The sequence below is a fragment of the Oncorhynchus nerka genome, linkage group LG13 (genome assembly GCF_034236695.1).
Source record: "Oncorhynchus nerka isolate Pitt River linkage group LG13, Oner_Uvic_2.0, whole genome shotgun sequence".
Lineage (NCBI taxonomy): Eukaryota > Metazoa > Chordata > Actinopteri > Salmoniformes > Salmonidae > Oncorhynchus > Oncorhynchus nerka.
This window is the reverse complement of record NC_088408.1, coordinates 15583682-15598736: the sequence shown is the minus strand read 5'-3', so window position 1 is coordinate 15598736 and position 15055 is coordinate 15583682. Positions and strand designations below refer to the sequence as shown.

At 43.1% G+C, this 15055-nt stretch overlaps 1 protein-coding gene across 1 annotated transcript in view; it reads right to left on the bottom strand.

Moving 5' to 3' along the window:
• The window catches only part of LOC115140444 (cytosolic 5'-nucleotidase 1A-like), a 28632-nt gene extending 14367 nt beyond the window's left edge, over positions 1-14265 (bottom strand). Inside the window, exons 1-2 of the mRNA XM_029678774.2 lie at positions 14096-14265; positions 13796-13969 (exon numbers count right to left, since the gene is read on the bottom strand). Coding sequence (XP_029534634.1) covers positions 13796-13969; positions 14096-14203 — 282 coding nt within the window. The 5' untranslated portion in view covers positions 14204-14265. The remainder of the gene's footprint in view (positions 1-13795; positions 13970-14095) is intronic.
• Positions 14266-15055: the final 790 nt, after the last annotated feature.

Genomic DNA, 15055 nt, shown 5'->3' with positions numbered 1-15055 from the left:
ACCAACTACAACCTGGCAGGTTTGTACTAGACTAGACCAACTGCAACCTGGCTGGTTTGTATTAGACCAGCTATAACCTGGCTGGTTTGTATTAGACTAGACCAACTGCAACCTGGCTGGTTTGTACTAGACTAGACCAACTGCAACCTGGCTGGATTGTATTAGACCAACTACAACCTGGCTGGTTTGTATTAGACTAGACCAACTACAACCTGGCTGGTTTGTATTAGACTAGACCAACTACAACCTGGCTGGTTTGTATTAGACTAGACCGACTACAACCTGGCTGGGTTGTATTAGACCTACTACAACCTGGCTGGTTTGTATTAGACCAACTACAACCTGACTGGTTTGTATTAGACCAACTACAACCTGGCTGGTTTGTATTAGACCAACTATAACCTGGCTGGTTTATATTAGACTAGACCAACTACAACCTGGCTGGTTTGTATTAGACCTACTACAACCTGGCTGGTTTATATTAGACCAACTACAACCTGGCTGGTTTGAATTAGACCAACTACAACCTGGCTGGTTTGCATTAGACTAGACCAACTACAACCTGGCTGGTTTGTATTAGACCAGCTATAACCTGGCTGGTTTGTATTAGACCAACTATAACCTGGCTGGTTTGTATTAGACCAGCTATAACCTGGCTGGTTTGTATTAGACCAGCTATAACCTGGCTGGTTTGTATTAGACTAGACCGACTACAACCTGGCTGGTTTGCATTAGACTAGACCAACTACAACCTGGCTGGTTTGCATTAGACTAGACCAACTACAACCTGGCTGGTTTGCATTAGACTAGACCAACTATAACCTGGCTGGTTTGTATTAGACCAGCTATAACCTGGCTGGTTTGTATTAGACCAACTATAACCTGGCTGGTTTGTATTAGACTAGACCAACTACAACCTGGCTGGTTTGTATTAGACTAGACCGACTATAACCTGGCTGGTTTGTACTAGACTAGACCGACTATAACCTGGCTGGTTTGTATTAGACTAGACCGACTATAACCTGGCTGGTTTGCATTAGACTAGACCGACTATAACCTGGCTGGTTTGTATTAGACCAGCTATAACCTGGCTGGTTTGTATTAGACTAGACCGACTACAACCTGGCTGGTTTGCATTAGACTAGACCAACTACAACCTGGCTGGTTTGCATTAGACTAGACCAACTACAACCTGGCTGGTTTGCATTAGACTAGACCAACTATAACCTGGCTGGTTTGTATTAGACCAGCTATAACCTGGCTGGTTTGTATTAGACCAACTATAACCTGGCTGGTTTGTATTAGACTAGACCAACTACAACCTGGCTGGTTTGTATTAGACTAGACCGACTATAACCTGGCTGGTTTGTACTAGACTAGACCGACTATAACCTGGCTGGTTTGTATTAGACTAGACCGACTATAACCTGGCTGATTTGCATTAGACTAGACCGACTATAACCTGGCTGGTTTGTATTAGACCAGCTATAACCTGGCTGGTTTGTATTAGACTAGACCGACTACAACCTGGCTGGTTTGCATTAGACTAGACCAACTACAACCTGGCTGGTTTGCATTAGACTAGACCAACTACAACCTGGCTGGTTTGCATTAGACTAGACCAACTATAACCTGGCTGGTTTGTATTAGACCAGCTATAACCTGGCTGGTTTGTATTAGACCAACTATAACCTGGCTGGTTTGTATTAGACTAGACCGACTACAACCTGGCTGGTTTGCATTAGACTAGACCAACTACAACCTGGCTGGTTTGCATTAGACTAGACCAACTACAACCTGGCTGGTTTGCATTAGACTAGACCAACTATAACCTGGCTGGTTTGTATTAGACCAGCTATAACCTGGCTGGTTTGTATTAGACCAACTATAACCTGGCTGGTTTGTATTAGACTAGACCAACTACAACCTAGCTGGTTTGTATTAGACTAGACCGACTATAACCTGGCTGGTTTGTACTAGACTAGACCGACTATAACCTGGCTGGTTTTGTATTAGACTAGACCGACTATAACCTGGCTGGTTTGCATTAGACTAGACCGACTATAACCTGGCTGGTTTGTATTAGACCAGCTATAACCTGGCTGGTTTGTATTAGACTAGACCGACTACAACCTGGCTGGTTTGCATTAGACTAGACCAACTACAACCTGGCTGGTTTGCATTAGACTAGACCAACTACAACCTGGCTGGTTTGCATTAGACTAGACCAACTATAACCTGGCTGGTTTGTATTAGACCAGCTATAACCTGGCTGGTTTGTATTAGACCAACTATAACCTGGCTGGTTTGTATTAGACTAGACCAACTACAACCTGGCTGGTTTGTATTAGACTAGACCGACTATAACCTGGCTGGTTTGTACTAGACTAGACCGACTATAACCTGGCTGGTTTGTATTAGACTAGACCGACTATAACCTGGCTGGTTTGCATTAGACTAGACCGACTATAACCTGGCTGGTTTGTATTAGACCAGTTATAACCTGGCTGGTTTGTATTAGACTAGACCAACTACAACCTGGCTGGTTTGTACTAGACTAGACCAACTACAACCTGGCTGGTTTGTACTAGACTAGACCAACTGCAACCTGGCTGGTTTGTATTAGACCAGCTATAACCTGGCTGGTTTGTATTAGACTAGACCAACTACAACCTGGCTGGTTTGTACTAGACTAGACCAACTACAACCTGGCTGATTTGTATTAGACCAACTACAACCTGGCTGGTTTGTACTAGACTAGACCAACTGCAACCTGGCTGGTTTGTATTAGACCAACTACAACCTGGCTGGTTTGTATTAGACTAGACCAACTACAACCTGGCTGGTTTGTATTAGACTAGACCAACTACAACCTGGCTGGTTTGTATTAGACTAGACCGACTACAACCTGGCTGGGTTGTATTAGACCTACTACAACCTGGCTGGTTTGTATTAGACCAACTACAACCTGACTGGTTTGTATTAGACCAACTACAACATGGCTGGTTTGTATTAGACCTACTACAACCTGGCTGGTTTGTATTAGACCAACTATAACCTGGCTGGTTTATATTAGACTAGACCAACTACAACCTGGCTGGTTTGTATTAGACCTACTACAACCTGGCTGGTTTATATTAGACCAACTACAACCTGGCTGGTTTGAATTAGACCAACTACAACCTGGCTGGTTTGCATTAGACTAGACCAACTACAACCTGGCTGGTTTATATTAGACTAGACCAACTACAACCTGGCTGGTTTGTATTAGACCTACTACAACCTGGCTGGTTTATATTAGACCAACTACAACCTGGCTGGTTTGAATTAGACCAACTACAACCTGGCTGGTTTGCATTAGACTAGACCAACTACAACCTGGCTGGTTTGTATTAGACTAGACCGACTATAACCTGGCTGGTTTGTACTAGACTAGACCGACTATAACCTGGCTGGTTTGTATTAGACTAGACCGACTATAACCTGGCTGGTTTGCATTAGACTAGACCGACTATAACCTGGCTGGTTTGTATTAGACCAGCTATAACCTGGCTGGTTTGTATTAGACTAGACCGACTACAACCTGGCTGGTTTGCATTAGACTAGACCAACTACAACCTGGCTGGTTTGCATTAGACTAGACCAACTACAACCTGGCTGGTTTGCATTAGACTAGACCAACTATAACCTGGCTGGTTTGCATTAGACCAGCTATAACCTGGCTGGTTTGTATTAGACCAACTATAACCTGGCTGGTTTGTATTAGACCAACTATAACCTGGCTGGTTTGTATTAGACCAGCTATAACCTGGCTGGTTTGTATTAGACTAGACCGACTACAACCTGGCTGGTTTGCATTAGACTAGACCAACTACAACCTGGCTGGTTTGCATTAGACTAGACCAACTACAACCTGGCTGGTTTGCATTAGACTAGACCAACTATAACCTGGCTGGTTTGTATTAGACCAGCTGCAACCTGGCTGGTTTGTATTAGACCAACTATAACCTGGCTGGTTTGTATTAGACTAGACCGACTATAACCTGGCTGGTTTGTACTAGACTAGACCGACTATAACCTGGCTGGTTTGTATTAGACTAGACCGACTATAACCTGGCTGGTTTGCATTAGACTAGACCGACTATAACCTGGCTGGTTTGTATTAGACCAGCTATAACCTGGCTGGTTTGTATTAGACTAGACCGACTACAACCTGGCTGGTTTGCATTAGACTAGACCAACTACAACCTGGCTGGTTTGCATTAGACTAGACCAACTACAACCTGGCTGGTTTGCATTAGACTAGACCAACTATAACCTGGCTGGTTTGTATTAGACCAGCTATAACCTGGCTGGTTTGCATTAGACTAGACCGACTATAACCTGGCTGGTTTGTATTAGACCAGCTATAACCTGGCTGGTTTGTATTAGACTAGACCAACTACAACCTGGCTGGTTTGTATTAGACTAGACCGACTATAACCTGGCTGGTTTGTACTAGACTAGACCGACTATAACCTGGCTGGTTTGTATTAGACTAGACCGACTATAACCTGGCTGGTTTGCATTAGACTAGACCGACTATAACCTGGCTGGTTTGTATTAGACCAGCTATAACCTGGCTGGTTTGTATTAGACTAGACCGACTACAACCTGGCTGGTTTGCATTAGACTAGACCAACTACAACCTGGCTGGTTTGCATTAGACTAGACCAACTACAACCTGGCTGGTTTGCATTAGACTAGACCAACTATAACCTGGCTGGTTTGTATTAGACCAGCTATAACCTGGCTGGTTTGTATTAGACCAACTATAACCTGGCTGGTTTGTATTAGACCAACTATAACCTGGCTGGTTTGTATTAGACCAGCTATAACCTGGCTGGTTTGTATTAGACTAGACCGACTACAACCTGGCTGGTTTGCATTAGACTAGACCAACTACAACCTGGGTGGTTTGCATTAGACTAGACCAACTACAACCTGGCTGGTTTGCATTAGACTAGACCAACTATAACCTGGCTGGTTTGTATTAGACCAGCTGCAACCTGGCTGGTTTGTATTAGACCAACTATAACCTGGCTGGTTTGTATTAGACTAGACCGACTATAACCTGGCTGGTTTGTACTAGACTAGACCGACTATAACCTGGCTGGTTTGTATTAGACTAGACCGACTATAACCTGGCTGGTTTGCATTAGACTAGACCGACTATAACCTGGCTGGTTTGTATTAGACCAGCTATAACCTGGCTGGTTTGTATTAGACTAGACCGACTACAACCTGGCTGGTTTGCATTAGACTAGACCAACTACAACCTGGCTGGTTTGCATTAGACTAGACCAACTACAACCTGGCTGGTTTGCATTAGACTAGACCAACTATAACCTGGCTGGTTTGTATTAGACCAGCTATAACCTGGCTGGTTTGTATTAGACTAGACCAACTACAACCTGGCTGGTTTGTACTAGACTAGACCAACTACAACCTGGCTGGTTTGTACTAGACTAGACCAACTGCAACCTGGCTGGTTTGTATTAGACCAGCTATAACCTGGCTGGTTTGTATTAGACTAGACCAACTACAACCTGGCTGGTTTGTACTAGACTAGACCAACTACAACCTGGCTGATTTGTATTAGACCAACTACAACCTGGCTGGTTTGTACTAGACTAGACCAACTACAACCTGGCTGGTTTGTACTAGACTAGACCAACTGCAACCTGGCTGGTTTGTATTAGACCAAATACAACCTGGCTGGTTTGTATTAGACTAGACCAACTACAACCTGGCTGGTTTGTATTAGACTAGACCAACTACAACCTGGCTGGTTTGTATTAGACTAGACCGACTACAACCTGGCTGGGTTGTATTAGACCTACTACAACCTGGCTGGTTTGTATTAGACCAACTACAACCTGACTGGTTTGTATTAGACCAACTACAACATGGCTGGTTTGTATTAGACCTACTACAACCTGGCTGGTTTGTATTAGACCAACTATAACCTGGCTGGTTTATATTAGACTAGACCAACTACAACCTGGCTGGTTTGTATTAGACCTACTACAACCTGGCTGGTTTATATTAGACCAACTACAACCTGGCTGGTTTGAGTTAGACCAACTACAACCTGGCTGGTTTGCATTAGACTAGACCAACTACAACCTGGCTGGTTTGTATTAGACCAGCTATAACCTGGCTGGTTTGTATTAGACCAACTATAACCTGGCTGGTTTGTATTAGACCAGCTATAACCTGGCTGGTTTGTATTAGACTAGACCGACTACAACCTGTCTGGTTTGCATTAGACTAGACCAACTACAACCTGGCTGGTTTGCATTAGACTAGACCAACTACACCCTGGCTGGTTTGCATTAGACTAGACCAACTATAACCTGGCTGGTTTGTATTAGACCAGCTATAACCTGGCTGGTTTGTATTAGACCAACTATAACCTGGCTGGTTTGTATTAGACTAGACCAACTACAACCTGGCTGGTTTGTATTAGACTAGACCGACTATAACCTGGCTGGTTTGTACTAGACTAGACCGACTATAACCTGGCTGGTTTGTATTAGACTAGACCGACTATAACCTGGCTGGTTTGCATTAGACTAGACCGACTATAACCTGGCTGGTTTGTATTAGACCAGCTATAACCTGGCTGGTTTGTATTAGACTAGACCAACTACAACCTGGCTGGTTTGTACTAGACTAGACCAACTACAACCTGGCTGGTTTGTACTAGACTAGACCAACTGCAACCTGGCTGGTTTGTATTAGACCAGCTATAACCTGGCTGGTTTGTATTAGACTAGAGCAACTACAACCTGGCTGGTTTGTACTAGACTAGACCAACTACAACCTGGCTGATTTTTGTATTAGACCAACTACAAACTGGCTGGTTTGTACTAGACTAGACCAACTACAACCTGGCTGGTTTGTACTAGACTAGACCAACTGCAACCTGGCTGGTTTGTATTAGACCAACTACAACCTGGCTGGTTTGTATTAGACTAGACCAACTACAACCTGGCTGGTTTGTATTAGACTAGACCAACTACAACCTGGCTGGTTTGTATTAGACCAGCTATAACCTGGCTGGTTTGTATTAGACTAGACCAACTACAACCTGGCTGGTTTGTACTAGACTAGACCAACTACAACCTGGCTGATTTGTATTAGACCAACTACAACCTGGCTGGTTTGTACTAGACTAGACCAACTACAACCTGGCTGGTTTGTACTAGACTAGACCAACTGCAACCTGGCTCGTTTGTATTAGACCAACTACAACCTGGCTGGTTTGTATTAGACTAGACCAACTACAACCTGGCTGGTTTGTATTAGACTAGACCAACTACAACCTGGCTGGTTTGTATTAGACTAGACCGACTACAACCTGGCTGGGTTGTATTAGACCTACTACAACCTGGCTGGTTTGTATTAGACCAACTACAACCTGACTGGTTTGTATTAGACCTACTACAACCTGGCTGGTTTGTATTAGACCAACTACAACATGGCTGGTTTGTATTAGACCTACTACAACCTGGCTGGTTTGTATTAGACCAACTATAACCTGGCTGGTTTATATTAGACTAGACCAACTACAACCTGGCTGGTTTGTATTAGACCTACTACAACCTGGCTGGTTTGTATTAGACCAACTACAACCTGGCTGGTTTGAATTAGACCAACTACAACCTGGCTGGTTTGCATTAGACTAGACCAACTACAACCTGGCTGGTTTGTATTAGACCAGCTATAACCTGGCTGGTTTGTATTAGACCAGCTATAACCTGGCTGGTTTGTATTAGACTAGACCGACTACAACCTGGCTGGTTTGCATTAGACTAGACCAACTACAACCTGGCTGGTTTGCATTAGACTAGACCAACTACAACCTGGCTGGTTTGCATTAGACTAGACCAACTATAACCTGGCTGGTTTGTATTAGACCAGCTATAACCTGGCTGGTTTGTATTAGACTAGACCGACTACAACCTGGCTGGTTTGCATTAGACTAGACCAACTACAACCTGGCTGGTTTGCATTAGACTAGACCAACTACAACCTGGCTGGTTTGCATTAGACTAGACCAACTATAACCTGGCTGGTTTGTATTAGACCAGCTATAACCTGGCTGGTTTGTATTAGACCAACTATAACCTGGCTGGTTTGTATTAGACTAGACCAACTACAACCTGGCTGGTTTGTATTAGACTACCGACTATAACCTGGCTGGTTTGTACTAGACTAGACCGACTATAACCTGGCTGGTTTGTATTAGACTAGACCGACTATAACCTGGCTGGTTTGCATTAGACTAGACCGACTATAACCTGGCTGGTTTGTATTAGACCAGCTATAACCTGGCTGGTTTGTATTAGACTAGACCAACTACAACCTGGCTGGTTTGTACTAGACTAGACCAACTACAACCTGGCTGGTTTGTACTAGACTAGACCAACTGCAACCTGGCTGGTTTGTATTAGACCAGCTATAACCTGGCTGGTTTGTATTAGACTAGACCAACTACAACCTGGCTGGTTTGTACTAGACTAGACCAACTACAACCTGGCTGGTTTGTACTAGACTAGACCAACTGCAACCTGGCTGGTTTGTATTAGACCAACTACAACCTGGCTGGTTTGTATTAGACTAGACCAACTACAACCTGGCTGGTTTGTATTAGACTAGACCAACTACAACCTGGCTGGTTTGTATTAGACTAGACCGACTACAACCTGGCTGGGTTGTATTAGACCTACTACAACCTGGCTGGTTTGTATTAGACCAACTACAACCTGACTGGTTTGTATTAGACCTACTACAACCTGGCTGGTTTGTATTAGACCAACTACAACATGGCTGGTTTGTATTAGACCTACTACAACCTGGCTGGTTTGTATTAGACCAACTATAACCTGGCTGGTTTATATTAGACTAGACCAACTACAACCTGGCTGGTTTGTATTAGACCAACTACAACCTGGCTGGTTTGAATTAGACCAACTACAACCTGGCTGGTTTGCATTAGACTAGACCAACTACAACCTGGCTGGTTTGTATTAGACCAGCTATAACCTGGCTGGTTTGTATTAGACCAGCTATAACCTGGCTGGTTTGTATTAGACTAGACCGACTACAACCTGGCTGGTTTGCATTAGACTAGACCAACTACAACCTGGCTGGTTTGCATTAGACTAGACCAACTACAACCTGGCTGGTTTGCATTAGACTAGACCAACTATAACCTGGCTGGTTTGTATTAGACCAGCTATAACCTGGCTGGTTTGTATTAGACTAGACCGACTACAACCTGGCTGGTTTGCATTAGACTAGACCAACTACAACCTGGCTGGTTTGCATTAGACTAGACCAACTACAACCTGGCTGGTTTGCATTAGACTAGACCAACTATAACCTGGCTGGTTTGTATTAGACCAGCTATAACCTGGCTGGTTTGTATTAGACCAACTATAACCTGGCTGGTTTGTATTAGACTAGACCAACTACAACCTGGCTGGTTTGTATTAGACTAGACCGACTATAACCTGGCTGGTTTGTACTAGACTAGACCGACTATAACCTGGCTGGTTTGTATTAGACTAGACCGACTATAACCTGGCTGGTTTGCATTAGACTAGACCGACTATAACCTGGCTGGTTTGTATTAGACCAGCTATAACCTGGCTGGTTTGTATTAGACTAGACCAACTACAACCTGGCTGGTTTGTACTAGACTAGACAAACTACAACCTGGCTGGTTTGTACTAGACTAGACCAACTGCAACCTGGCTGGTTTGTATTAGACCAGCTATAACCTGGCTGGTTTGTATTAGACTAGACCAACTACAACCTGGCTGGTTTGTACTAGACTAGACCAACTACAACCTGGCTGGTTTGTACTAGACTAGACCAACTGCAACCTGGCTGGTTTGTATTAGACCAGCTATAACCTGGCTGGTTTGTATTAGACTAGACCAACTACAACCTGGCTGGTTTGTACTAGACTAGACCAACTACAACCTGGCTGATTTGTATTAGACCAACTACAACCTGGCTGGTTTGTACGAGACTAGACCAACTACAACCTGGCTGGTTTGTACTAGACTAGACCAACTGCAACCTGGCTGGTTTGTATTAGACCAACTACAACCTGGCTGGTTTGTATTAGACTAGACCAACTACAACCTGGCTGGTTTGTATTAGACTAGACCAACTACAACCTGGCTGGTTTGTATTAGACTAGACCGACTACAACCTGGCTGGGTTGTATTAGACCTACTACAACCTGGCTGGTTTGTATTAGACCAACTACAACCTGACTGGTTTGTATTAGACCAACTACAACATGGCTGGTTTGTATTAGACCTACTACAACCTGGCTGGTTTTCTATTAGACCAACTATAACCTGGCTGGTTTATATTAGACTAGACCAACTACAACCTGGCTGGTTTGTATTAGACCTACTACAACCTGGCTGGTTTATATTAGACCAACTACAACCTGGCTGGTTTGAATTAGACCAACTACAACCTGGCTGGTTTGCATTAGACTAGACCAACTACAACCTGGCTGGTTTGTATTAGACCAGCTATAACCTGGCTGGTTTGTATTAGACCAACTATAACCTGGCTGGTTTGTATTAGACCAGCTATAACCTGGCTGGTTTGTATTAGACTAGACCGACTACAACCTGGCTGGTTTGCATTAGACTAGACCAACTACAACCTGGCTGGTTTGCATTAGACTAGACCAACTACAACCTGGCTGGTTTGCATTAGACTAGACCAACTATAACCTGGCTGGTTTGTATTAGACCAGCTATAACCTGGCTGGTTTGTATTAGACCAACTATAACCTGGCTGGTTTGTATTAGACTAGACCAACTACAACCTGGCTGGTTTGTATTAGACTAGACCGACTATAACCTGGCTGGTTTGTACTAGACTAGACCGACTATAACCTGGCTGGTTTGTATTAGACTAGACCGACTATAACCTGGCTGGTTTGCATTAGACTAGACCGACTATAACCTGGCTGGTTTGTATTAGACCAGCTATAACCTGGCTGGTTTGTATTAGACTAGACCAACTACAACCTGGCTGGTTTGTACTAGACTAGACCAACTACAACCTGGCTGGTTTGTACTAGACTAGACCAACTGCAACCTGGCTGGTTTGTATTAGACCAGCTATAACCTGGCTGGTTTGTACTAGACTAGACCAACTACAACCTGGCTGGTTTGTACTAGACTAGACCAACTGCAACCTGGCTGGTTTGTATTAGACCAACTACAACCTGGCTGGTTTGTATTAGACTAGACCAACTACAACCTGGCTGGTTTGTATTAGACTAGACCAACTACAACCTGGCTGGTTTGTATTAGACCAGCTATAACCTGGCTGGTTTGTATTAGACTAGACCAACTACAACCTGGCTGGTTTGTACTAGACTAGACCAACTACAACCTGGCTGATTTGTATTAGACCAACTACAACCTGGCTGGTTTGTACTAGACTAGACCAACTACAACCTGGCTGGTTTGTACTAGACTAGACCAACTGCAACCTGGCTGGTTTGTATTAGACCAACTACAACCTGGCTGGTTTGTATTAGACTAGACCAACTACAACCTGGCTGGTTTGTATTAGACTAGACCAACTACAACCTGGCTGGTTTGTATTAGACTAGACCGACTACAACCTGGCTGGGTTGTATTAGACCTACTACAACCTGGCTGGTTTGTATTAGACCAACTACAACCTGACTGGTTTGTATTAGACCTACTACAACCTGGCTGGTTTGTATTAGACCAACTACAACATGGCTGGTTTGTATTAGACCTACTACAACCTGGCTGGTTTATATTAGACCAACTACAACCTGGCTGGTTTGAATTAGACTAGACCAACTACAACCTGGCTGGTTTGTATTAGACCAGCTATAACCTGGCTGGTTTGTATTAGACTAGACCGACTACAACCTGGCTGGTTTGCATTAGACTAGACCAACTACAACCTGGCTGGTTTGCATTAGACTAGACCAACTACAACCTGGCTGGTTTGCATTAGACTAGACCAACTACAACCTGGCTGGTTTGCATTAGACTAGACCAACTTTAACCTGGCTGGTTTGTATTAGACCAGCTATAACCTGGCTGGTTTGTATTAGACCAACTATAACCTGGCTGGTTTGTATTAGACTAGACCAACTACAACCTGGCTGGTTTGTATTAGACTAGACCGACTATAACCTGGCTGGTTTGTACTAGACTAGACCGACTATAACCTGGCTGGTTTGTACTAGACTAGACCGACTATAACCTGGCTGGTTTGTATTAGACTAGACCGACTATAACCTGGCTGGTTTGCATTAGACTAGACCGACTATAACCTGGCTGGTTTGTATTAGACCAGCTATAACCTGGCTGGTTTGTATTAGACTAGACCAACTACAACCTGGCTGGTTTGTACTAGACTAGACCAACTACAACCTGGCTGGTTTGTACTAGACTAGACCAACTGCAACCTGGCTGGTTTGTATTAGACCAGCTATAACCTGGCTGGTTTGTATTAGACTAGACCAACTACAACCTGGCTGGTTTGTACTAGACTAGACCAACTACAACCTGGCTGATTTGTATTAGACCAACTACAACCTGGCTGGTTTGTACTAGACTAGACCAACTACAACCTGGCTGGTTTGTACTAGACTAGACCAACTGCAACCTGGCTGGTTTGTATTAGACCAACTACAACCTGGCTGGTTTGTATTAGACTAGACCAACTACAACCTGGCTGGTTTGTATTAGACTAGACCGACTACAACCTGGCTGGGTTGTATTAGACCTACTACAACCTGGATGGTTTGTATTAGACCAACTACAACCTGACTGGTTTGTATTAGACCAACTACAACATGGCTGGTTTGTATTAGACCAACTACAACCTGGCTGGTTTGTATTAGACTAGACCAACTACAACCTGGCTGGTGTGTATTAGACCAACTACAACCTGGCTGGTTTGTATTAGACTAGACCAACTACAACCTGGCTGGTTTGTATTAGACCAACTACAACCTGGCTGGTTTGTATTAGACCAACTACAACCTGGCTGGTTTGTATTAGACCAACTACAACCTGGCTGGTTTGTACTAGACCGACTATAACCTGGCTGGTTTGTACTAGACTAGACCAACTACAACCTGGCTGGTGTGTATTAGACTGAAAGCCACGGCTCCAATAAGCCACGCATCCAATCTGATAGACAGGCACGTCTACAATATATTATCAAAAAGGCTCAACATTGAATACCTCCCATCACAAAAATATTCCTTTTCAAACCTTTACACAAGGGTTCCTCGAATTAACTTTTCAGAGGGGTTCCTCAAGGAAACCTTTTTCAACTGGAAAGGTTCTGTAGGTGTGGCAACCCTAAAGGTTCTTCCAGGCACCTTTACTTCTAAGAGTGTAGAACAGTTTAAATAGGGGAAAACAAGAATATTCTGCCAAAGTGTCATTTATGCATTCATGTATAGAGGGTGTGCATAATTGTGGGAAACAATATTGCCTATTGTAATTCTGAGCAAAACACTATTCTAGATGCATTACACAAATTCCATCTAGGCCTAAAGACATTGGCATCACAGTGAATGAAGTTTCCTTTTCACCCACAATACAGAATCTATATGAAGTCGTAGTGCAACCCCACCCTCTTATACTCCCATATACAGACATGCAAGTTGTCCAAATCTTTAGTTAATTCAATCCCTCTAATATACCTTCACAAGGGGAAACGCAACACCTGGCATGAGTGGCTCATTCTCGTGCTCCTGTTGATTCATGTAGGCCATATACTTCTCGACTCCCTCTTCCTCATAGATCTTCCGTTCCTCATCCATGTTGAAAAGTGTTCGAGAGGAGACGGCGATTGTCACGGCATTCTGGGGTTTGGGCTATTTGGAAAACAAGATTATAAAGCAAAAGTTTTTGTCAAATAAATTAGCAATATTGTATACGTGAAGATAGTGATTTTATAGGCAAAAGGCAAACAGCTGCATATGTAAAAATGTATCACTTACGGGTTTAAGTTTCTTTGTTTTTAAACTGTCAGAACAGGCTGATGCTGTCCAGTCCTTTTCCTCTCCAGCGTTAGTGTCTGCTGGATCGGTAGGTTTGATTTCACTCATATTTGGCCTGGGATGGAAAAGTTTTAGGTCTGGTAGATCCGTAACACTGATTCCAAATGTAGATGGACAGACCAAGCGATGACACCTTTATGGAAATGTTTGGATGGGCGTGTCTAACTCTGTTGTTCAGCATCCTCTTACAACAGATCTGATATGTCATATAACTCGCAAACACTCATGGGATAGGCTAAAGGTTGCTTTGACTATCACTGCTCAAAAATGCAACTCCTTTGCCAGTTGACTTCACCTATATTGTGGTCTGTCTAACACGTTCTGACAGAGCTCAGAATGTGTTATGGACAGCTATATATACAAGCACTTCGCTACACTTGCATTAACATCTGCTAACCATGTGTATGTGACAAATACATTTTGATTTGACCTGCTTACATATTGGAAGCAAAATATTTTTATTTAGTTAAAAGATGAGAAATAATAATTGTAATCAGAATAAACAATTAACATTTAAATATTATTAGTAACAGAATAAATAGCAGAAGAATTACTGCATATTAAATAATGCTGTAATTTAAATCTGTATACCCCATGTAGGCTACTGCCCCTTTAAGAGCTAGAAATAATTTTGTACCCTATTTTGTGATTCTCACTAAATATATTGTTGTTTTCTCACACTATTCAAACCCAAAAAGTGAATATCGCGATTATAAAGCTCTCTTTATAGATCACATATTTCAAACAAATAATCTGAACTAAAAACTCCACACATATTTTGGAATTTATTTGCATCCTTGAAAATCGCTAATCAATATCCAAAAACAGTACACAATTTTCTCTGCGAACCTATATACATCGTCATCTTCTCTTTTTTTGTGGCACCAATGTGAGGGTTTA